The 26,626-nt window shown below is 35.1% G+C and overlaps 1 protein-coding gene and 1 pseudogene across 8 annotated transcripts in view; both read right to left on the bottom strand.

Moving 5' to 3' along the window:
• TP53BP1 (tumor protein p53 binding protein 1) overlaps positions 1-26,626 on the bottom strand; it is an 81,422-nt gene that overhangs the window by 34,268 nt on the left and 20,528 nt on the right. For 6 of the 8 annotated variants that reach the window (XM_039888308.1, XM_039888313.1, XM_039888311.1 and 3 more), the window contains 8 exons: positions 23,111-23,241; positions 22,400-22,558; positions 21,919-22,048; positions 20,409-20,575; positions 18,800-18,926; positions 17,943-18,037; positions 14,068-14,276; positions 3,571-4,891 (listed from right to left, as the gene is read on the bottom strand). In XM_039888308.1, the coding sequence (XP_039744242.1) occupies positions 3,571-4,891; positions 14,068-14,276; positions 17,943-18,037; positions 18,800-18,926; positions 20,409-20,575; positions 21,919-22,048; positions 22,400-22,558; positions 23,111-23,241 (2,339 nt within the window). The remainder of the gene's footprint in view (positions 1-3,570; positions 4,892-14,067; positions 14,277-17,942; positions 18,038-18,799; positions 18,927-20,408; positions 20,576-21,918; positions 22,049-22,399; positions 22,559-23,110; positions 23,242-26,626) is intronic. The other 2 variants (XM_039888310.1, XM_039888312.1) reach the window with 1 other exon arrangement.
• Positions 2,406-2,524, bottom strand: LOC120623164 (uncharacterized; annotated as a pseudogene).

The following is a 26,626-nucleotide window of genomic DNA, read 5'->3' as shown; positions in this document are numbered from 1 at the left end:
AACATCACATCTAAAATGCAAAGAATTCCAACATATACAGAGATAGGTCAGTAGATAAATTCATTCTGTGGTAGCTCCTTAAAAAACAAGTCCTTGAGGTTAATAAAGAATTTAGAAGAGATAAAGAAATTTAAAAAAAAAAACAAAAAAACAACAAAAAAAAAACCTTGAAAAGCATCATACATTCCAAAGATGTATTTTAAAGGCTTTCATTCCTGGAACAATCACCTCTACTGCACTGCTCTCTTGACAGGAACCATACCTCATATTATGATTGACCATACAGACTTTTGAAAATCTATATGAAATCTTTAAGTATATCCCTCTGACAAACCATAAATATGCAAATGTAATATGTATTTAAAAATTACTTAAAATGATTTCCCTGTTTCTTTTGCATAGTATTAGATAAAACTTACAAAAAGTTATTTTACACCACTGATCCAACTGCATCACTATGACCTAATGGAAAACTTAAGTCTTTTACAGGAAGCGTTAACACTATATCTGATCTTCAATGTCTCCTTGTTGGATTATTGTTAACAGTCTATCAATTATTTTCTCTGCCTAAGTCTCCTCCCCTTTCCCCCACCCCCATTTTTTTCTGCACACTGCAACCAAAATAACCTTCCTATAAAACATGACTTTGAACACATTAGCTCTTGGTTAAAAACTTCGAGGTTTCCACTAAAAGATAAAATTCTTCTTTAGTCAGCATTCAATTAACTAGTAGCAGCCTATATTTCTAGTCTTTCTTTAATTATGTTCATAAAGCCTCTATTCAATGTCCTCCAAATGCTTTGCCATTCCTCTGCTTTTGTTCACTCATTTGAAAGACACCATTAAAATCTAATCAAATTATCACCAAATCCTACAAAATAATTTTACCCTCTTAAATTTACTAGAATTTTCTACATATTCAATTCTATAAGATTCAGCATGCCTCCGTTATTTAAATTATCAAGTCTCTTCCTGCTTTCCCAGATTATCATGGCCTATCCTAACGTATGCCAGCATAGCAACCCATTAAGAAAAATACAATTAAAAAAAAATCTTAATATCAATTGTCAAACCACCTGAGTGGGGAGTTTGTCCTTATTACTAAAGACTTCACTAGTCCAAAGCAAAACTGAAAACTCTTAATGTCAGTAAGGTCTCTCCAACTTCTAGTTTTCTGTTAACAATCTAAAGCCCATCTTTTCTTCTGTTCTCAAGAGAAGACCTTGTCACTTCTTACAAATGATTAAAAGCCATCTAATATATAAAAACTCTATATTGGGTGACACCATGCATTAACACTCTACCCTGAGTCTGTCTCAGACATTAACAACCAATTAGGATGATATTCTATAAAGGAAGCCAATAAAAGTTAGCTGAGCTAGAGCACAAGACCTATCTAGCTTCACTAATCATTAACCTAGTACAGACTACCATTTGTGGATTTAAGTAAAGACTTATTAAATTTAGGATTTCTCAAATCATCAACCCATCATAGATTTATTCTATATTGAGTAAGGCTGGGCTTCCAAGTACCATCTTTTTAAATTTGCTTTTTTCAAATTTCAGGATGTCTTCATAGACATGTCTGAAGAGGTCTCCAAACTATAACAGTAACAAGTTATCGATAAATAGAGGCATTTAAATTGATTCTCTCCTTTTCTCCCCCTACTCCCTATCTCTCTCTTCCCCCTCTTCCCTTGCAGGTATTATTTGAACATTTTTCACAATTAAACATGTATCTCTTTTTTAATCAGTAAAGCTTCTAACAAAAATCAACAGAAGTACCCTTCTAACTTTAACGTACAGAAATCGAATGAACAAACCTGGGAATCAACCAATTTGTTCTTTTCATTCTGTCTTTCCTGACTGAAGAACCACAAACTTTTTAACTTGCTCTCATTTAAGTTAGTCTCTCTTGAGGTTTAGCAAGTAGGCAACTATATTTTAAGTATAGAATAACTTTTTGTTCTAGCAATGATCTTTGAATGATTTACTTTAGACTATCCTCTAATAGTCCAACCACTGTCTTCACTTTTAGTTGTTTGCTGGAGAACTAAACTCTTGAAAGTAAGCAAAATGTAACTATTTTCAATAATCTAGATAAATATTAGTAAAATAAGTTTTACTATGACAATGTCTATTATAAAAAGAGCTGGCTCTGCCCATTAATAATGTAAACAAGAATTCAGAGAATACTATTAACATTATAGAATAACTCAATGTTTTAGAAGCTTCTTTCACATACAATTGCTAAGATAATTAAATAGTATTCCTAAGTAATCAAATTATAGGCCCTGATACTTTCTTAGCCTGAACAGTATTTAAATGTAATGAAATTACAAAAATATTCAATAATACCAAATATTAGGTGATTCAGATAGTTTGTTTTTTTTGTTTGTTTTTAACACCTACAGCACCTGGTATTCCTAGGTGGTCTCCTATCCAAGTACTAATCAGGCCCAACCCTGCTTAGCTTCTGAGATCAGACGGGTTCGAGCTTGTTCAGGGAGGCATGGCTGTAGACTCAGTTCTTTACTATAACTCACCAGTATCAGAGAAACTATATTATAGTATTGCAGAAGTAGGAAGCATAGCATTGGGAATCAGGTGACCTAAGTTCTTGTCCTACCTCAATCATTAACTAGCCACAAGCCTTTAGGAAAGACTGAACCCAGTAACCTACTTTTCAGCTGTAACATTTCTTGTTCTGAAGAAAAAAAAAACTCTGAATGTAAAATCTAATGAATAATTTTGAGAGTAAAAAAAAAAAGTACTACCAATAATCACACCTAGACAAGAGTATAAACTGGGACTGTTCCAGGAATACCAAAAGATATACTAAATCACCTATACTAAAAGTTATGATGTTGCCCAAATTTCCATACCTCTAGAAGCTTGTTTTCTTAAGTTAGTGTTATTGTTTTAATTTTTTCGTTTTTGGAGTTTTGTTTTATTACTAAATTATACTAACTCTAGGCGTTTAGAAAGTTTGAATTCTTTTCAGCTAATGTCATACATAATATTCTATAAATATTTCAGAAAGTAATCTATATTCTCATTCCAGGCTTCATAGAAAAAAAGAGCACAAATTAGTATCTTTTCCAGTTTAAAGTTTAAGATGTGTATATGCTGAACCAAATTTAAAAACTTAATGCCCTTAAAGAAAAAGCAATCAGTAATAACATACTCATTAACAGAGTTCTGAATATGATTTTACTATGTAATCAAAAAAGATCCTTGCACATCAAGACAACTGTCAAAATATAAAATTCGGAACAAAGTTGGGACCTTAGTAAAATCACCAGACTGGTACAATTTCTAAATACTTATAAAATTCATGTTGAACACACCTGAGTTACAAATGATCTCTGATCCCACAAATTCCATAGGATTTTAAATTACAGCTACAAAAAAATTAGCCCAAATTTTTAAATTTCCCAATTATTAGTGGCTGTTCATAAACATAAATCCAAGTTAATTTTCAGCTCTGACAAAAGAATGCACTTCTCTCCTACCTTCCATTCCAAAGTGTAATTTGGTTGGAGACACAAAACAATTTATATCACTCACCACTAGAGCTTTCACAGAAGCTTTGTGAGGTGTGGGCAGAGGCCTTCTCCAGCTGTTTAGCCTCTTCACTTGAGCCCAGCTGCTTTGTATTAGCCATTTTTGAGTCTTCTGTTAATGCGTTATCTGTTTTCTTTTGAAGCTGGATCTGCTGCATCTGCTGGTCAGGCTTTGGAGCATCACCTACTCTCACTAAAGTCAAGGGAGGCTGTGAAGAGTCAGCCTCTACAGGCTCCTTTTCTGCAGTCACTGATTTCAGATCTTTATATTCAGCACTCTTTTCTTTCTGGGTATCAACTCTATTCTCAGCACATGGTTCTATTTCTGGAGCATCATCCTCCCACAACTGGGAATCTGAGCATTTCTCCACTCCCTCTAAAGGTTCAGAAGAAACATCAACTCTGGGAGACGGTTCCTTCACATCTACAATAACAACACTCGAGTCCTCTGAAGTAGCTTCCTCCCATGCTTCTTGATCCTTATGTTCCAATTCTTGCTCAAGTACTGGAAGCTTTTGTGGGGAATCAATACTAATCACACCAGTTTCAACTTCCATAGCTTCCTGGCATTGTTGTTTTGGGATTTCCTTTGGAAGAGACAACCCTTGGGACTGCGTTTCAGTCAGAGAAAGGTGTAATGGGACACTCTCCATATTTTCTTCTTTCAGTTCCTCTCCTTGACTTTCACAAGGAGTCTCAGGGATTTCTTCCACCTCAGACTCTGAAGACCCCTCCTCTGGATTATGTTCTTTAATTTCCATAGCTTCCTCCTGATCTAATACACTAGAGAGTGCCTCAGATCGAGTAGCTGGAGAAGGAACTGCCTGACTCCCTGAATCGCAAGTGAGATCAATACAAACATCTTCTGTTACAGTATCTTCTCTGCCTCTGCAACCAGTGGGTAAAATAACGTCATCTCTGGGTTCCGTGTCATCCCCCTTTGTCTCATCAGAATTCTGATTCAGTTGTACTTGGTCATCTTGTGTTGGATTCATCAGAATATTATCATTTTCAGCAGAAATAAGTTTAGAATTGAGAACTGAAGATATGGGTTCAGTATCCTCAATCTGTGTGTTTTCTCCATCTTCATCAATCCTGTGAGAACTCAAGCTCTCCATCTTTGGGGACTGACTATACTCACTCGTAGAAAGCATCAACTTACAAGAATCCCCTGTCAAAGATAGCCCAAGATCCTCAGTGGAATTCTTTGGTTCAATCTCTGAAGTTTTAGAACACTCAACAGTCAAAGATGAACTATGCAAATCTCCACCTTTCTTCCCATCATTTGATCGTTCCTCCAAACTTGGAGATGGAATGAAAATGTCCTAAGAACCAAAAGAGACAAAACATCATTCGTTCTTAATCATATTTCTTTTAAATCCAATCCTTGAATTCATCTAAAATTTCTAAATCATTTATTCATGAACTAAAGAACTCTAGGACCATAATCTCAGCAATACAAAGCGCATAATCACCAGTCTTTTCATTAACGCAAGTCACTCTATTTAATGCTTTTCTTACGAATCATTGATCTAAAATAAGCATAAAATCTTAAAGTATTAACTCACACTTTTAAAGGTAAGAAGATACTTAAATTTAACTGCATATCACCAAGCTACTAAAATCATGTCATATATATGATGGGCCCTTAATTACATGGGAATCATTTGCCTACATATGCCTATACAGTCCACTTCAGTTTTCACAAAGTGTAAATACATACTTATTTTACTTCCCACTATTTCAAAATATGCTAGCAGTCATAAAGCAGATGTTAAAATCCAAAACTTTTAATAACATTAGTCTACACATACTACTACTACATACCAACAAGGATGGCTGAAGTTAAAAAGACTACATCCTTTTGGTGAGGATGTGGAACAACTGCAACTCTCACACATTGCTGGTAGGAATGCAAAAGATACAGCCACTTTAGAAAATAGTATGGTAATATCTTATAAAGTTAAACATACATTACCATATGATCCAGAAATTCTACTTGTAGGTATTTACCCAGGAGAAATAAAATCATATGTCCACACAAAGACGTATATGCAAATGTTCATAGCAGTATTATTCATAATAGCCAAAAACTGGAAGTGACCCAAATATTCATCAACTGGTAAATAAAATGCAGATATCCATATCACGATTTACATATTTTATGATTCCAAATATATGAAATACTCAAAATAACAAAACTACAGTGAAAGAAGGCAGATGAGTAGTTGCCCAGGTTTGTAAGAGGGAATCAGGAAGGTAAGGAGGAATCAACTACAAAAGACCATGAAAAAACTTTTTAGGGTGAGTAAAACTATTCTATACATTGATAGTGGTTTGTGGTTATATTTGTATACAACTCCCAAAATTTATCAAACTAACACTTAAAATGGGATTTTTATTTTATGTAAAACTTCTTTTAAAAAAAAAAAGAAAAAACTACGAGGTTAATGTTTTTATGTAAAAATTTACATTTAGAGGATTATTTTGCCCAACAAAAATGCTATACTCTAGACATAGCTGGTAAGACATTTCCTTTTTTTTTACATAAAATAAAAATCCCATTTTAAGTGTTAGTTTGATAAAATAAAATTAACTGCTTTGCAGTGAACAATGTTGTACAACCACCTCCTCCTACCAAGTTTGAAAACATTTTCTCACTCTAAAGGGAAACCCCATATCCATTAAAGAGTTGCCCCCCAGTATGAATACTTTTTAAGCATTATCAAAGTAAATACTGATGTGATTTTTTTTTTTTTAACAGAACTTTTTTCAATATAGTACATAGAATTCAGTCAAAGTAAAATTTCAGGGGCTATCCAGCCTCCTCCCATGATCGCATCAAAATTAAAACTAGATTATAGAAAATCATCTTTGAGAACCACCTGAAGACTAGCTGAACAGAAGTCCTATAAATAAGAACATAAAGAAGCCATGTCGAGACTGGTAGAAGGGACAGAGATGCAGTAAACTCTTTGGCATCACTCTTAGCAACATTTTTTTAAAGATGTCTCCTTAGGCAAGGGGAAAAAAGAAAAATTTAAATGGGACTATATCAAACTAAGAAGGTTTTGTAGTGAATAAATCCCTCAACGAAACAAAAACACAACCTACTAAATGGGAGAAGATATTTGCCAATGATATATCCAATAAGGGGTTAATATCCAAAATAGATAAAAAACTCATATAACTTAACACCAAAAAATATAATTCGATTTAAAAATAGGTAGAGGACCTGAATAGACATTCAAAAGTTAGCTATTTAGAATAACATGTAAGGAGTTTGATACATAATGAAAAAAGTATGGAATGTAAATGGTGGATTTAATATATACATTTATTTTAACTCTTTCCCAAAACCCCACTAAGCAATTGTAAAGGGGTTTTTTAAGCAGAAATTTTTAAGGAAAAAAGAAAAGACAACTGAAACAAAATTTTGGAAGAGTAGTCATCTATTTAGCAGACTAGTGAAAGCTGAATTCTAAGCCAACAGTGGAGAAAGCCAAGAAGCAACCCAAATTACACCACAGAAACACCATACCCAAAAAAAGACTTGGGACTTGGCGGCAGTGCCAGCTAACTCTGGAAATGGTGGTGAGAGTGGAACTAAAAACAGGAGGACTGGTTGAAAATCTATTTAAGAAGCGTTTGACACCCCAGTCCTCTCTCCCTGACCCTCCTCTGCTCTAGAGAGTAAAATAAAGCATCTCTGAACTGGGAGACAAGAAGCACATTTACCAGAGAGAATCAGACTGAAAATGGGAAGATTAAATGAAAATTAACATATTAAATAGAACTTGCACCTGCCTCTCAGCACCCCCAGTCCTCTTCCACCAACAGACTTCTAGAACAATGAGAGCCAACAGACAGATTAAGACATTTTTCTGGGAGGACCTGACCATGCTGAGACAAATTAAGATACTGACATTAGGGCCTCATAAATGACCTAGCAGATCACACTACAGTGAATCTCAGAAACAATAAGCACCAAGAACTTCTAATCAGTTTTCTGGTTTTTCACTCCTAAAGCAGACAATCAAGGATTATCAGACACCTGAAAAAAGCCTCTAATTACAAAGTCAAACATCGAAATTAACAAAACTAACTAAATTCTAGCTGAAGAAACAGTGACTATTCCAGGGAAAAGAAAACTTTTCAAAAACCTATTATTATCTTCACAGAGACATTAGTGTATACCCATAAGACGAAAATGCTATTTTAAAAAAAACGGGAGGGGTGAACATTCAGAGAAAATAGAAAGGTTTAGAAATTAAAAACTCAAGAGTAGAAATAACCCAGACAAAGGTTAAAAGATGTTTGAACCCAACAACTACTCTTAGGTATATACAAGAAATAAAAACATACATCCACACAAAAACTTGTGCATGAATGGACACAGCAGCACTATTCACAATAGCCAAAAAGGGGAAACACCACAAATGTCTATCAACTGATGAATGGATAAAATGTGGAAATATACACAATGTAGTATTATTCAGCATAAAAAGGAATGAAGTTCTGACGCATGCCACAATATGAATGAACAGTGAAAACATGATGCTAAATGAAATATACCAATCACAAATGACTACATATTGTATAATTCCACTTATGCAAAATATCTAAAACAGGCAAATCTATGGAGACACAAAGTAGATTAATAGTTGACTAGGACTGAGGGTGGAGGAAAAGGGAGTGACTGCTAATAGGCATAGGTCTTTGTGGACAGGGGTGGGGGAGGGAATGAAAATGTTCTAAAATTGGATTGTGGTGCAAAGAATGAAAAAGAATGCTAAAGAATGAAACTAGACTGCTATCTATCACCATACACCAAAATTAACTCAAAATGGATCAAAGACCTGTATATAAGATCTGAAACAATAAACTGCATAGAAGAAAATATAGATACTAAACTCAAGGACTTTGGATTTAAAGAGGATTTCATGAATTTGACCTCAAAGGCAAGGGAAGTAAAAGCAAAAATAAACAAATGAGACTATATCAAACTAAAAAGCTTCTGCACAGCAAAAGAAACCATCAACAAGGCAAAGAGGCAACCATCTGAATGGAAGTATATATTTGCAAACGATGCCTCCGATAAAGACTTAATATCCAAAATATATAAAGAACTCATCATACAATTCAACAACAACAACAAAAAAAAACAAACAATCCAATTAAAAAATGGGCAGAGGACCTGAAGAAACAGTTTTCCCAAGTAGACATGCAAATGCCCAACAGACGTATAAAACAATACTCAACTTCACTAGCTATTAGGGAAATGCAAATCAAAACCACAATGAGATACCACCTCACACCTGTCAGAATGGCTACCATCAACAGGACAAGTTAATAACAAGTGCTGGTGAGATTTTGGAGGAAAAGGAACCCTCATTCACTGCTGGTGGGAATGTAAATTGGTACAGCCACTATCTGGAAAATAGTATGGAGGTTCTTCAAAAAACTAAGATTAGAATTACCCTATGATCTAGCAATCCTTCTTCTGGGTATTTACACAAAAACTTGAAAACACTTACCCACAAAGATATGTGCCCCAACCAACGTTCATAGCAGCATTGTTTACAGTGGCCAAGACACAGAAATAATCTAAGTGTCCACTGATAGGTGATTGGATAAAGAAAATGTGGCACATATATATAATGGAATATTACTTAGCCATAAGAAAAGATGAGATACTGCCATTTGCAACAACATGGATGGACCTTGAGACTCATCCTAAGCAGAATGTCAGACAGAAAAAGTTGAGAACCATATTACTTCACTCATATGTGGGATATAAAATGAAAGCAACAAACATGACAAAGAGAGACTCATGGACACAGAAAGTGGATTAGTGATTACCAGAGGGAAGAAGGGGAGAAGGAAGGTAGATATGGATAAAGGGCGTCAAATATTTGGTGACGGAAGGAAATTTAACTTTGGGTGGTGAACACACAATGCAATATACATATGATATTTTATTGAATTGTACACCTGAAAACTATTTGATTTTATTAACCAAGGTCACCCCACTAATTTTAATTAAAAAAATAAAAATAAAAAATAAAATAAATGTCCTTGAACTTAAAGGATCTGAGTTTCTATATTAAGAGAGCTTTTACCATTTGCCCAGAACAATGGATGAAAATAGACCTATGCCAAGATTGTGGAAAAATTGAGGACAAAGAGACTATCCTACAAATTGGAGCAAGTTAAAAAAACAGCTCACACATGAAAGATCAGAATCAGACTGGCCGCTCACTTCTCAACATCACCACTAGAAGTTTGGATACAGTGGAGCAATACCTTCAAAAATTTTAAAAGAAAATTATTTCCAACCTAGAATTCTATATTCCTACAAACTATGAATCAAGTAGGAAAGAGCATGATACTAAAGAATGCCCTTCACCAAAATGAGGGAGTTAACCATGCAAGAAGACACAGAGCCCAATAGGAATCCAACACAATATAGGTAAGGACAATTTCCAAGGACAACACTGAAAGGGAGGTGACAGTTATGCACCAGTCATAGAAGGCAACAGTACAGGTTAGAAATTAGGAAGCTCCAAAAGAGGTTTCTCCTTTGATGCCTCTGAACATCTTGAAAAGAGATTTTGACAATTAGTAGGAAGTCTAGTAAGAAATTCATAGAAGACTAAACAAATAAAAAAAAATTATCAACTCCAGAGAAAACAAGAAATTTTGCAAACACGGAAAAATAATCATAATACTCCACAGGATCTGCTGTGAATAGTGTTTGTAATAATAGTGTTCGTAATAATGTAAACTCAATGATTTAAACAAAATTATGATGTAACTATACTGAGAACATGGAGAAATAGCTAAAAAAACTTTTAAGAATATAAGAAAATATAATCATGATGTATGTAGTTATGGAAGTAAATAAGAAAAAGCTTAAAGAACTAAAAGTGGTTGTCTGTGGGTAGGGATGAGAAGAGACCTTGTTTTAACTATCTCTTTTTTTTTTTTGGCTTTTACAATTGCTTAAGTAAAATCAAACCCTAAACATAAAACTGTTGTAAAGGTACTCTTGGGAGATATTTACTGGCTGAGATATATTAAAATATGAGTCCAAACAAATTTGACTAGAGTCATCTTGGGTTCCAGGGATCTTTGAATTATGTTCAGCATCACTCAATTGTCTCAAATTTTGACTGCTGATTTTATATTTGCCTCTGAAGGTCTCTGGTAAATGTTGAAGGTGGGGCAATTTCAATAATGTCTTATTCTTCAAAAAGTTAGTTTTCCTTTTGTGGCCAAGTATCATTTCCCCAGGTAGGCATACCTTTGCAAAGACATTCATTTCCTTAAAAGCCCTGTTTGGTCACTGATAAACAACTGTTAACAGATCTCTAATATCAGCTACCTTTTCTGGAAAATTCTCAGTGCTCTGCATCAGTGCTTATAACTCATCCCTTAATTCTGATAACTCTTCCATATTATAAATAATCATGTATAACTTCAATAGAAAAATAAAAGCTAAAGAAAAAGATATATGGTGTTTGAACATTAACTTCACCTCTAGGTAACCCTGTCCTCACTCTTTCACTGCCAGGATTAGCTAACCCTTAGGGAGTATTTACCACGTTTAAGACATTATCCTAGGCACTTGATATATATTAAGTCATTTAACCTTCACAACTATTCAGTGAGGTAGGTAATATCCATATCTCCATGCGATGAGGAAAATGAAGCTCAATTTCAACTGGTCACAAAGACAGTAATGGTGGAGCCCGGATTAAGTCCAGCAAGTTCTGACTCTAAAGTCCTTGTTCTTAACCACTCCAACAAACTGCTTCTAATGACGCATAAAATGGAATTTTCAGCAACTATAAGCATAGCATTTGTGGACTACTTGCTGAATCTTAACAGGTGGCCTCGGAGGGACACAGGCTGGGGCTAAACTTGGCCTGCAGCTGAACCCCTCTCTCAGGACTGTACCACCAGACACCTACTACACAAAGCCACACTAATTAAGACAGAGAGACTTAGGAGCTTTCCTTAGTACATAGAAACAGACACAGAAAGGCAACCAAAATGGGAAGACAAAGATGCAGAAACCATATGACAGAACAGAACAGAGATCCAGGAATAATGGAGTCAAGCAATCTAACAGATGCAGAGTTCAAAATACTTGTTAAAAAGATGTTCAATGAACTTAGGGGAAGCATAGATGAACTCAGGGAGAATTTTAACAAAGAGATAAAAAACATAAAAATGGAAATAAATTATAAAAGGGAACCAGTCTGAAATGAAGAACATATTATCTGAGATAAAAAGAGTATATTAGAGGGAATCAACAGAGTGGATAAAGAAGAGGATAGAACCACCGATATAGACAATGGGGAAGCCAAGGACACCCAATCAGATCGGCAAGAAAAAAGAAGCCAAGACTATAATAATAATTTAAGGAGCCTATGGGACAAAATTAAATGTAAATAGATCTGGGTCATAGAGGTACATGAAGGAAAACAAGAAGTTGAAGAGCTATTTAAAGAAATGATGGGAAACTTCCCTAACCTGGTGAAGGAAATTGACATACAACCCCAGGAAGCTCAGAGTCCCAAAAAAGATGAACCCAAAGAAGCCCACACCAACACACATTATAATTAAAATGCCAAAGGTTATATACAAAGAGAGAATCTTAAAAGCGATAAGAAAAAAGCAGTTAGTTACTGACAAGACTGGCAGTTCATTTCTCAAAAGAAACTATGCAGGACAGAAGGGCTTGGCACAAAATATTCTAAGTGATAAAAACTCAGGATCTACAACCAAGAATTCTTTATCCAGTAATGTTATCATTTAGAGTCAAATGACAGATAAAGAGCTTCCCAGACAAAAATAAGCTAAAAGAATTTATCAACACCAAGCCAGTATTATAGGAAATGTTGGAGAGTTCTTTAAGAAGAAAAAAACATGAATCAAAAACATGAATAAAGAATGGTAACTATATTCCTATCAACAAGTATCTCAAATGGAAAAGAATTAAATGCTCCAACCAAAAGATGGGCTGAATGGATAAGAAAATAAGACCCCGACATGGTACCTATAAGAGACTCACTTTGGATTAAAAGATGCACACAGACTAAAAGGGGATGGAAAAAGATATTACTTTGATGGACCTAGAGAGGATTGCGCTGAATGAAGTTAGTCAGATAAAGACAAATATCACAAGATTTCACGTACATGTGGAATCTAAAGAATAAAACAAACAACAAAGTCAAAAATGGAAACAAACTCATAAATACAGAGAATATTTTGAGGACTACTAAATGGGATGGGGGTTGGAAGGATGGTGAAAATGGGCAAAGGGATTGAGTACAAACAGGTAATTACAAAATAGACATGGAGATAAAAAGTGTAGCATAAGGAAAATAATTAATAATGTTGTAATATATATGTAGGGGACAGGAGTACTAGATTTAAGGGGGTGATCACTTTGTGAGTTATGCAGATCTCTAATCATTATGCTGTACAACTGAAACTAATATATTATTGTATGCCAACTATAATTGAAAAGAGATTCATTGAATTGTACATTGTAAATATGAGCAACTAATTGTCTATTATATTTCAACAAAGCTGGGAAAAAAATGAAATTTTCAAGAAAACAACCAAGTTTTAAAACTCCAGAAATCCATTAAATTTCTTTCTTCCTACTGTCTCCTCCTCACTAAATTTATGGTATATTACTACTCATTTCTAAATATAAACTTTTGTTACAACACCTATAAACTGAAAGGCATGAAAGAAGTTATCCCAATAACATTAAAGTGATCCCCCCACTTAAGCTCTTACAAGAGCAGGTATTTAGTTTGAATATATAATATAGTCATTTAGATGTAAGTTAAGGACCTTCAATTCACTAGAATGAAACCTGAATTTCATTTTTTTAATATTTAAATTTAAAATTATACAAATAAGATGTTAGTTTTCTCCTGCTTTTAGAAGAAAACTAATCTCTCATTTGAAAACTAAAAACCACCTTGATGTCCTCAGTACAGGAATAATTATGGTACATCCACTCAGAAAAATTTTATACGTTTTGAAAGAATATGAAAAATGATGTAATGCTGAAAAACCATTATGACACAATGTTAACTGGAAAAAGATTTAAGTTGTATGTTCATGATAAACAACTTTATTTTTTAAAAAACGTGGGCATATGGAAAGACAGAAATGACTAGTAATTGCATTAAGGTAGAATAACGATTAATGCCTTTTAATTTTGTGAGAACACTCCAAAATTTTTAAGAAATAGTACAAAATGTAACCATAAAAAGTACATCAAGATGTTAGGTGACTCTAGAAATGTTCTAAAAACTAGATTGTGATGACAGTTACACAACTTTAAAAATTTACTAAAATATCACTAAACTATATGCTTAAAATGGGTAAATTTTATGGTTTATAAATTATACCTCAAAATAAAGTTGTTCAAAAAATGTTAGGAGAAAAAAAATCTTTCTACAGTACTCACATGAGAAAATTCAGGCTGGGATGGGACAGGAAGTGACCCAGGAGTGAAAACTGGTGTGCTCTGAGATACTGGAGTTGAGGCCTGTGGTGATATAGCCGTCTCAGGAGGGACAGGGAGGTTTTCTATCTCCACCGGTTCATCATCTTTGAGTTTCTTCTGAAAAGACTCTCTTCCTTCTTCAGATAACACTGACATATCCATTGGCTCATCTGGTTTAAAATAGGAAAAACAAATTTAGAAATAAGCACTAATCGATACTCATGTTCTAATATCACTAATTAAAATTACATAACAGAAATTTCCTTTCCTAAAATACAGTGACTTCCTAAAGACTTGAAAACCCATATCCAAAAAGATATTTGCACACCATTGTTCATAGCAGCACTATTCACAGTGGCCAGGACATGGAAGCAACCGAAGTGTCCTATGATAGATGACTGGCTAAAGAAGCTGTGGTACATATATACAATGGAATATTACTCAGCCATAAGAAGAAATGAAATACTGCCATTTGCGACAACCTGGATGGACCTCGAGATAATCATGTTAAGCGAAATAAGCCAGATTGAAAAAGTTGAAAATCACATTATATCACTTACATGTGAGATATAAACCTAAAAGCAACAAATGAACAGGACAAACAGAGACTCAAGGACATGGACAATAGACTAGTGGTTACCAGAGGGTAGGGGGTGGGAGAGAAGGGAAGAGGTAGACAGGGTAACTGTGTCAAATATAGGGAGGTTGGGGTAGGGTGAGGTGGGTAAAAGGGATCAAATATATGGTAGCTGAAGGAAAACTAGACTTTGGGTGGTAATCACACAATAGAATATATAGATGTCAAATTATAATGTACACCTGAAAATTATATAATTGTATTCACCAATGTTACCCCAATAAACTTAATTTTAAAAAAGTAAAATAAATAAAAAATAAAAATAAAATAAAATACAGTGACTTAATTTTCAGAAAAACCAATACATTAATAGATTGGGCCCTAGAAATCCAGCAATACTTTCTTCCCCTGGGAGGAGAGAAGTCTAGGCTCCCAAAATACTGTTATAAACTAAAATGGAGTTCATCTGGGAATACCTGCCCATCCACATGAAATGTTAAAACTCTGATCCTGTGAGCCTCTTTCCTGATTATAACTGTTTTCCACATTTTGCATAGGAAAGCCCAGATTAATGGCAACCAATTTAACCATCTTCTATTCTGCCACAGGCCTTGAAAGGCAGTGAACTTGTTCACTATTCTAAGTAAATATCTACCTATTTATGAACTCATATTTGCAGCTGCTAAGTGCAGAAAGATGGATGTCAGGACAAAAACATAAGACGAAAAAAATATCAGTGCCAATCAGCACTGATTTATCAAAGAACTAAGTACAAGACAGTTTTCCTGAGAGAGACTGCTCAGGAGGGAAACATACATACATAAAACACTGCTTTCCCATAGTTTACTACCCACCTGCGGGCTAACAAAGATCTTCCTCAGAGCCAGCCTAGCCACCCAGGTATTTGATTCATCAACCCTTTTCCCCCTACCTTACAACTTGACCCCAAATATGCTTCCTCTGGACCAGAGGTCCCCAACCTTTTTGGCACCAGGGACCAGTGCTCCTATGAGAATTTAATGCCTGATGATTTGAGATGGAGCTGAGGCGGTGATGCTAGCACTGGGGAGCATCTGCAAATACAGATGAAGCTTTGTTCGCTGATCCAAAGCTCACCTCCTGTTATGCAGCCCAGTTCCTAAAGGCTACAACCAGTACCAGTCCGCGGCCCAGGGGTTGAGGACCCCTGCTCTAGACCACTCTCAAACTATCTCTGCCATCGAACTTTTCCCTATAATCCACTCTCATGCTACCAGCCACCCCCAACCCCAATATCCACCCTTGCTGCTTATTTGGCCTAAAACCTCACCTTTCGGTCTAATGCTAGGTTCGGTTGGCATCTGATGCTGCAGGCCTTTATTACACTGCCACAGCTGTGTCAAGTATTCTCATTACACTTTTTGATCTTTCTCACCATGACAAAGCACTTATTAAGGACCTGCTGTTCTAATCACTACCTATAAAAAGGCTTTAGGTTAAAAATCTTAGACAGCAAAAACCAAATATAGAAAAAGCATTCACAGTCCTACAAATAGTTATGCACAAATATTAAGCAAATACATTAAATCTAAAATACAATTGACAATGGAAAATGTTACTTGAAAAACAGAGAACTGAAGCATATACATAATATGATCCCAAATTATGTGTAAAGATACTTCTTTATATTTATGCACAGAAAATACTGAAAAAGAAAAATCCAAATACTAATTATAGTTATATCTGGATTGTGGTATCACAGATGACTTTATTTTCTTCTCATTACTTTACTATATGCCTTCCAAACTTACTGCAATGAGTATAGGCATACCTTGTTTTATTGTACTTCGCTTTATTATGCTTCACAAATGTTGCATTTTTTACAAATTGAAGCCAGACCCTCCACCAGCAAAAAGATTATGACTCGCTTTATTAAGATACTTTACTGCGATATTCACTTTACTGTAGTGGTCTGGAAGTGAACCTGCAATATCTCTGAAGTATACCTGTACTATGTTTACAATCGGGGAGAAAACATTTTTAATATAATTATTTTTACATGTTCACATTACAGATAGAAGAAATGGTTCTAAGTATAAACCAAACTTAACTTGCATTAACAGGAGTTTTTGTAGAATAGATTCACTTTCATTTTCATTTTTTACTGAAGATAATCACTAATCATGTTATGCTTAGAACTTAGAATATTTGTCGATTTGGGTATCTACAACTGATTTCAAGAGAAAAAAGCCAGACGCAAACTTTGTCATGGGTAAATTACACTTGAAAACAGTTAAATATGTTTCTATATCACTCAAGAGTACAGACAGCAGGATATTATAGGAGACATACACCCAGCAGGTAAGAGCATAGGCTGTGGAGATAGCAGCCTGAGTTCAAATCCTGTCTTTATGACTAGTTATGAGATCTCTCTGTGCCTCCATTTCTTCATCTATAAAATGAGGATAAAAGTAACATCTATTTCTTAGGATTGTTGTGAGGATTCAATGACAAAAACCAAAGAGAAGCACCAAGAACCAAAGAAAAGCACATAGAACAGTGCCTGGCATACACTAAATGCTCAGTAAATATTAGCTATGGTACCAATATTGGTATATGAGAGAATGAAAAGGAGAAAATTATGGAATTTATTGGAAAAGGCTTTGTAGGCACTTAGAAATATCTTGAATGACTAGATAGGAAACGTACTGAACAAAAAGAGCTTTAGAAAATGAAATAAACTAAGTAAAAAGGAAAGCTTTCTTGTGCATAAATATAAAATCACTAGGTCCTTAAAGGAGGAAGTAAATAAAATTGAAATGTCTACTGCCTGCTCCTAGCCACTCTTGGATGAAAACTGCTTTGATAATAGCAAAAAAAACCCCAAAACTAAAAAGAGCAAAAGAAACAATTTTTGATTCCCTCTGAACAATAACATGTTAACGTGTTGCTGAAAACTACTGGACCATTAAGCAATTAACCCAGTTCATTATATTAATTCATTTAAGTTCAACTTTAAAAACCTAAAAATTTTCCCTTAAAGGTCTTTAAAAATTAAGTCAACAACACAGAATTCTCAGAAAAAATCAATGCTAGAAGAGCAAAGAACTGCGGAGAGCACTTTACACTAGGCCACATCCCTAAAGATACGACAGACATGAGTTCTGCTAAATAGTTTAGGTCATACTGTTCTAACATATAAAGAAACAGTACATTTTGCAAAGCAGAAGTGCTGCTCCTCTTCTAATCTGGAATCAACAGACAGATCCAGAGAACTCACCTTTTCTTCCTTCTTGCTCTGTTGGACTGCTAGGAACGATAAAAGGGGTAGGTTGGAAAGCATCAGGGGAAGGAGCAACAAGATCTGAGGAATTCCTTTATATAAGAGAAAATCACAGGTTATTTTATCACAGCCACAGTTTTGCATTTGTTTTATACTTTTTATTAGCAAAAACATCTCAGGCATTCAGACAAATACTTACTAGCATTTCTCTCAAAAAGCTACCTGAGGCTGAATAATACTTCAATAACATTTCTCATATGTATCCAAAATTAGAATTAAAACGAAAAAAAGTGTAAAGCCATATGATTATAAGAGAAAGTGAATGATCAGACACAAGGACATCATGATTGAAAAGCAGGATAAGAAAGTGCTAAAAAAAATTCATCTGCAGATTTGAGACGAAAATATTTACTCCTGTTTTTTTGCCTAATATTAGAAAGATCATGCACATTTTTATTTAAAAAAAAAACAAACCACTTTGCCCTAACAGAGATGAAGAAATACTGTCAACTCTAATATAACCTATTCTCCACCCCATGCTGTTAAATGGAAAGAAGTATTAATCAAATGAAAGAGCAGAATGTTTGGTTGGAATGTGTAACAGTCTCTAAATAACTGGGCAGTTTCCTCCATAGTAGCCCTTTGGGCTACTATTGCACAATCTCCAAATGGGAAAGTAGATCTACCTATCTTCAGTAGTTCCACCAAGTTCTTACCCCCAAAATTCTAAAGCCTAGAGTTTACTTTTTGGTTTCAAAAAGAAAGTTGGACTAGTAGACAATTTTAGCTCTTTAAACCTTAGCCGAAGACCCTGAGGCATATTTCCCTGGCAGAGCTATTTTAGGCTAACTTACGTGGAAAGACTTTCCTGAACAAGGGACCTCTGACCAGAGAGTTGCAGGAGATGCAGAGTGGTGGCAGGTGTGGAAGCCAGAGAACACCCACCTTCTTCCCTTGAAGGAGTAGAATAACCATCAGAAGCTATTAAAAAAAAAAAAATCTAGTTGCACTTATTTCTTAGATTGACATTACTAAATTGTTAAAAAACAAACAAACAACAAAAAAAAACCCACAAGCTCTGTACTGCAAAAAGAGTAATATTTGCAAGCATGTTCCAAAGAGGGCAGAAACTGTTTTCTAATTGTAGTACCATTAATGGAATGCCACACTAACACACATCTTGAGTTCCGCTAAAAGCCCCTTCCTAATAAATTATGGATTTCTTTAATAAAGAATTGATTTAAAAAATTCCTTAGTCCTTTCTGTCAAGATTGAAGGGAGAGAGGAAAAACTAGAATACTGATACCTCTAGTTGGCTGCTTCCCTTTTTTGTGAAGCTTCTATAATAAAACAGTAAGCAAGACTTTTATTCTAAGGTTTACCTAAGCTCATGCCATGAGCTTATGCCATGATATGCAGATGGGAGAAGTGAGCTCATGCCATGATATGCAGATGGGAGAAGTCAAAGTAATGCCCATGATACATGATAACAGGAATGCAGCAATTTTCATGACTAGAACCTGGGCCTCCTCAAAGGAGACAAAAAATATTAACACATTAGTACAAGGGTATACAAGCAGCCATTACTGATTTATATTATAGAGTCTCTTTTTGGCTCCTTCTTAGCAATAGATGGAGTTAACCACTATATTAATCTCAAATATAAAGGAATTTAAATACAACCTTATAGCTTTAATGAGAGACCAAAAAAGGTTCCTTGCACACATTCATAACATAGTAAAGGGATATAACTTTCTCTTATTCCCTCCTTACAACCAACAGATTACAGCAGGTCCTCCAATGCCATTTCATTCAACTTCATTTAGTTATGTTGATGAGATGTCCTATGAACTTGTTTATTATCAATTAGCCTATTGTAAAATTGGTTTTGCTATACATTGTTTCACTTAAAGTCACAGAACCTGTTGACAATATTAAGTGAGGACTTACTGTACACTGCTAGTTATTACTGAAGCTTTCTGGCTCTGTGAAGTTACAGAATGGGGAGTTAACAAAATGTGAAACTAACACCATTCTGGTCTTTTAAGTTTTAGTCTTCCTACTAGACCATAACTTCCTATTGGAGACAGATGAACTAAAAAACAGATGAGTAACTCGACTGTTACCCAGGTGAATATGAAAAACTTATACTTAATTATCATATTTAAGATCTGAAGACCTAGATAACAGAAATAGCTACTCTGTCCGTAACTACTAAATTTACTATATTAGATATTATTCAATATCTCCATTTCCAAGAGAGAAAATTATGTTAAAATGTTAAATAACAATCATTTCCAAGAAGCCGTTCTCATTAATCAGCTACAAACACATTTTCCTTCCATATCACAAACAAGTCTATATCCTGTGAAGTGCTTTCAAGCTTAAACAGTAGCCTCAATACAAATAAAAAGTTTACATCTTTGGAGAAGAGGAGCTATTGCAACTAATTACTCTTTGTACCTGTTTTATTGCTCTGGTCAAACAAGTCTTCTTGAGTTGACAAAACCTCAGGCTCTGGTGCCTTCTGAATCTGCAGTCCATCTTCCAGAAGTTCTTGAGTAGATATCTGTTCTTTTGTTTCCAAAGCAGTAAGAGATAATTTGGGACTAGGAGGCATGTCCTCTGACCTAGGAAATTCATATTACCAGGAGAAAAAGTTGCTATGTTCAAATGCTTTCATCTTTGAGCTAAGAAATTTTTCCTGTTTTGTGTGTTTTCCTTTAATAATTTCAAAAATTTCAGTAGCTCTATGTAACTATTTATTGAAGATGAAATATGATACTTGGTAATGGCACCAAACCCCTCAACTCATTTCAAAGCCTGTCTTAGTCTCTCACACAGCAATACCTCTTTTCAACTTTGCTCCCTGCTGTGCTTCATACTAAGGTTACTGGTGAGTGATTTAGGGATTTTTGTTACATACGCTATTATCTGGACATCCATGAAAGATTCTGATCCAGAGAACAAAGTCAGTCCTAACAATGACCTTCCAAGGAAAGGGTCTGGGTGTGAATTATCCTCTGCACTAGTGCACATATTATCTTCTCCTGACCTTTTCCATTTGATATACTCAACCTAAGCCCCAAACTAAGACTTCATACCAATACTCTTCACACTTGTAAGACACTCATTGCTGATCCTTTTCCAGACTTAGGAGGTTCACTACCATTACCCAAAGAAAACGGGATAGCAAAACTAGCTAGAGAGCAACTTTCTAAAGAAAAGCCTAAAAAGTCAGCCCCACTTAAGCTGAGTGCTTTGCATCAGAAAGACAAATTCTCTTGATATTCAACTTTATTCAGAACTCCAGGACCCCATTCCCCACTGTTTCTATTAAAGGACAATACTGAAGGTTTAGTCATCATCCCCTCCTACACACTGGAAGCATCTCACTTTCCTCTGCTACATCCAAACTTGAGCTGTTGACCTGAGACAATGCTGTTTTGGATACAATCATCACCACAGACAGAACAGAGGTATACTGTCCAATTCATACCAAGTTAAGAGCCCAAAGGACTTGGGAAAAGGATATCTCCCTTCATCTATACCATAAACTACCAAATGCAAGATACCTGAGGACCCAAAGCAATCTGGGTGCTCAAGTAGAGAAACAGTAGACTTTCAAATAGAACATTCATGTACCTTCTCCAAATACTGGAGAGGCTAGGAAAACTCCCACACAGACACAGTGCCTCTGCAGACAAAGATCAGAGAAGAAGAGTAGCAACCAAAGGTTAAGGTGCCATGCTTACAGTTATAGCAACAGTAAAATGGCTTTGTAATACACCTAAATATAAAATGAGGACATAATGAGAATTCATAAATTATCAATGTTTCTACTAGACCAGAAATATGCTCAGTACAGGGGGAAAAATAATCAATTTTTTAAAATGTCCCCACCTAGCCAAGTGAAATGAGTATAATCCTATAGCAGAAAGCCAAACAACATTCTAGAAAGAATATGGTTTACCTTGCAGGTGGTGGATTCTGTTCTTCTACTACATGTACATCCCTACTGGGCTGTGCTACCACAGGATCATCCTTGCTGGGCTGTTCTGCCATAGGGATATCTTCATTAGATTGTTCTTCCTGCTTAACTGCTTGAAGTTTCCAAAGATGACAGAAAGGAGATATTTAATTTTTCAAAGTACTAAAAGCAGTACCAAATGCTTTTTAAAGGCAAAGATTTTAACAGAAAGAAGTCCAATTTGAAAATATATACAGGCATCATTCCAAAAAGGAAAATAACCAATAACTCACTTACAAAAACCTTTAACCTTCAAGCCATCAATTGACAAGTATTTGCCAGACAACTCTGTCACCTTACTATATTAACTTAGTTTATATTAATTTAGATAGCTATAACATGTATCAAAGAATGAATAACTAGCTCTAGCATGGGAGGAAAACACTTAGAAACAACTCCAAATGCCAAAAAACATGTTTCATACCAATATTAGCATCCATATCAGATAGCCTAGTATAACCAGAGTTGGTGGTTACTGATTGTAGAGGCTCTTTGTCTGCTTCATATGACACAGTATGTTCCTCAACTTCCTGGCTCTGGGAGAGTTCCAGAGCCCCAAAGCCCAACTGTGATGAGGCTGGATCTAGGAACAACATCCCAAGAAATTAGGCATCACCCTGCAACATTATGCGCTGTGCAAGGTGCTTACAAAAGAAGGTCACGTTAAGCCCTTCACATCAAAGTCCTGCCCCCCAAACTTTTCAAAATGAATAAAAGCCCTGAAAGTGAAGGGGGAAAATGTGTAATAAAGCAAAAAAATTGTACACCATAAAACCTTATAAGCACCCAATAAAAGACAGACTATGTCCACTTTCTGAAGATATATGTAAACCAGACCCACACGCCCAGCAATCCAATGTACTTCCAACCCCACAAAGCATACATCCCAAAAATATCTGAAAAACAAATGATGAGAAAGGAAGAAGAGCCCATAAAGGGGGCTATCGAGTGAGGTACAAATTCCTGAACACCGTATTAGGTGAAATATCTTAGACTACCAGCAAATTTCTTAATGACTATTCTCAATTTAATGATTACATAAATCTATAACGTGATAAAAAGAAATTTAGATATCTATATGCTCACATTAAAGGGACTTAAAAAATCTACTATCCCGAAAAAGGCATAAAGGTACCTTCAGCACCAAGGGAGTGTGCGGCATCATCTGGAGTATCTTCCTCCTTTTCCCCTTTCTCCTTCTCTTCCACCTCTTCTTCCTTCTCTTCCCCCACAGGATGAGCAGATTCCATTGACAGTCCCAAAACACTACACAGCAGAAAGACATAATCATGAGTTTCCCAGATAGGCTGGGACACTTTGCTCAAAGCACTCTTTGAATTTTACTGACTCCCCACACACTAATCACCAATCACCTTTAAAGTGAATTTGGAAAAAAAAAACCTCACCCTCCTTAGTGCTCCTTTTTACAAACAAATACCAAAAAGATTAACAACTCAAAAACAGTGCACAGAATTAAGTAACTCAAATATTAAACAGAAAAGAAACGAACACATTTGAATTTTATCTTTGAAAAGATATGAGCTGGAGTAGAATAGAATAATCTTGCACTCAAGAGAATAACAGGCAAGTGATAAAAAAATGTGCATTAGATGTCTGGGGAAGGGGCTAAAACAATACACTACTAAAGCAAACACAGTTCACAAATATTATAGTAAAAAATCTTAGAACACATACATAGAACCAGAGTATCTGAATAAAATACAGGTTACAGGCCTATGTATTTTTAAAAGTTAATATCACAGGTCAAGAAACGTAATAAAAGTCAAAAAAATAATGATTAGGAAAAAAATCTGCAACAAATACAACAGTCTCCATAAAATATAAGGAGTTCACATGAAGGACGCCAAGGTATACAGGGGCAAACAGAAGAGACAACTCATAAAAAAAGAAATAAAAGTATCTTAAATTACGTAAGATATCAGAGAAACCATTTGTTGTCTATCAAATTGTAAATACTGTACTGCTCAAACCTGAGGTAAGATAAGCATTAGCAAATACTGTTTATGAGAGTATAACCTAATAGAACTTTTCTAGAGAACAATTTGGAAATATTTATCAAGAGCTCTAAAAAATGTTCACAGCCAATAATTTTAATTTCAATTGTAAGAAATAATTTGAATAAGGAAAGATCCTTGTACAAATTTCTTAGTTTACTATGATTAAAAAAAAAAACCTATAAATTCAGTATTGCAGAAATTATTAATTTCATAATCCATAAAATAGTATACTATGCAGCCACTAAAAATGTTTGAAACAACTATATACAATGTGTAAACCTGGACTGGTTCCTGGATTTTAAAAAAATTATATATATGTAAAAGACATCATTCAGAAAATTGAGAAAATCTGAATATAAACTACGTTATCAAGTATTATGGAATTAATATTTTCTTAGGTATGATAACAGTATGATTATATGGGGTAATATATTATTCTTAGGGGATGTATACTAAAATATTTAAGGGGTACTATAATGTCTGCAACTTAGTTTCAAATGATCCAGCTCCTCAAAGAAAAGTACTATCCTTTCGCCTCTTCTGTAGGCTTAAACTTTTAAAATATAAAATTTGGGAGAAACGCTATTAAGAGTTTTTTCATGGAGAAAATGCTCATATCATTAAGCAAAAGGGTCAGCAAACACATGAACTTACTTTTCACATGTCAACTATAAAAATCAAGTATACAAAAAAAAGAGGGAAAATATGCGAAAATGTTTATAGCAATTAGCCTCCAAGGGGCGAACTATAGATGACATTTTTTACTTCCTTGTTACCCTACACATTTAATATTTTGTACAACTATTAAGCATAACTTAAGCATAAAAGATATGAAAATTTTAATTTGTAAAATTGGGGACCATTATCCAAGAAAAAGAACTAAATTTCACAAAATAAAATATAGTTGACCCTTGAACAACACACTGGGAAGGGGCGCCGACCTCCACATAGTTCAAAATCCATGTATAACTTTGACACGCTCAAAACTTCAGTCACCCCTTGGGATCTGCAGGGGATTGGTTCCAGGACCCCTGCAGATAACTAAATCCACGGATGTTCAAGTCCGTTATATAAAATAGTATAGAAAAATGCATACAGTCAGTCCTCCACATCCATGGCTCCCCAACCACAGATCAAAAATACTGTTTTCCATTCGCAGTTGGCTGAACCTGCAAATGCAAAACCGGGGACAGGGAGGGCCCAATGTATATTAATTGAAAAATATCCACATATAAGCAAACCCACGTAGTTCAAACCCATGTTGTTCGAAGGCCAACTACAGAACATTACCTACATAATGGAAGGACCAGATGCATGACTTTGGGAAATATAGGGAAAGAAAGTCCAAGAACAAATATGACAAAAAGTGAGAAAGCAATGAAAGACAAAACAAACCACACATCTTGGATCTTCCTCAGTCTCTTCTGGTGGTTTTATTCATGTCCTGACCTCTGAATGCTGGTAGGCCCAGTGAGCCCTTGGATCTTTTCTCCACCCACACTCACCTCCTTTGTGATCTTATCCAGACTCATGGCTTTGAATAGCATCCATATGCGTATGACTCTGCAATTTAAATCTCCAGCTTAGACCTTCCCCCTGAGCTCCAGATTTGCATATCCTCAATGTCCTCCAACTGGTAATTGAAAAGGCAGCTCAACTGTAACATGTCTAAAACTGACCTTCTCTTGCAGTCCATCTCAATCAGTAGCAACTCCATTCTACTAGTTACCAAACCAAAAACATGGAATCACTGTTACTTCCTTCTTTACTCTCGTATTCAACATCCAAACTGTCTTTGAATCCTATTTTCAAAAACCTAGAATCTCAATACTCTCTCCACTTCTACTCTGACTCTCTCCACTTCTACTCTGGTCTAGCCACTGTCCTATCTTGCCCAAATAATTTCAATAGTCTCCTAGTTGATCTTCCCGCCTCTGCCTTTGCTTTGCTTTAAGTATATTTTTTATTATTATTTTATTTAAAAAGCTTATTTTATTTTTATTTTTTCTCAGCTTTATTGAGGTATAATCAAGAAATAAAAATTACATATCCTTTAGTCTATTCTTGATCCAGCAGCCAGAGTGATCCTGTTAAAATCTAACTCTGCTCAAAACTCTTAAATGCCTTCCTATCTAAGAGTAACAGCCAAATTCCTCACAGTGACCCATAAGGCCTTACATATTCTGGTCTCCCTTTTACTTCTCTGACCTCTTCTCCCTCTCCTCTCAATCACTCCACTCCAATCATGCTAACCTCCTTTCCAGTTCTCAAATATTCCAGGCATGTTCATGCCTCAGGGCCTTTGCACTCACTATTCACTTATGCCAGATAACAGCAGAGATGATTACTCAAGATTTTTAATCAAATGTCACAACAGTGAAGCATTCCCTAAGTCACCCTAGCTAAACTTGCAAATCCTATAACATCTCCAATCCCGTTTTATTTTTCTCTTCAGCCCTTATGAATGTCTAACATACTGTATCTTTTACTTATTTATCATGTATTTCCATATCCCATACAAGAATGTAAGCTACATTAAGGTCTAGGATTTTTCTCTTCTCATCAATTTGTATCCCCAAAACTCAATAATGCTTGACATACAGGAAATAATAAATATTTGTAGAATGAGGTAA

Source organism: Pteropus medius, unplaced genomic scaffold (assembly GCF_902729225.1).
Source record: "Pteropus medius unplaced genomic scaffold, Ma_sr-lr_union100, whole genome shotgun sequence".
NCBI lineage: Eukaryota > Metazoa > Chordata > Mammalia > Chiroptera > Pteropodidae > Pteropus > Pteropus medius.
This window is presented reverse-complemented; position numbering and strand designations above follow the sequence as displayed.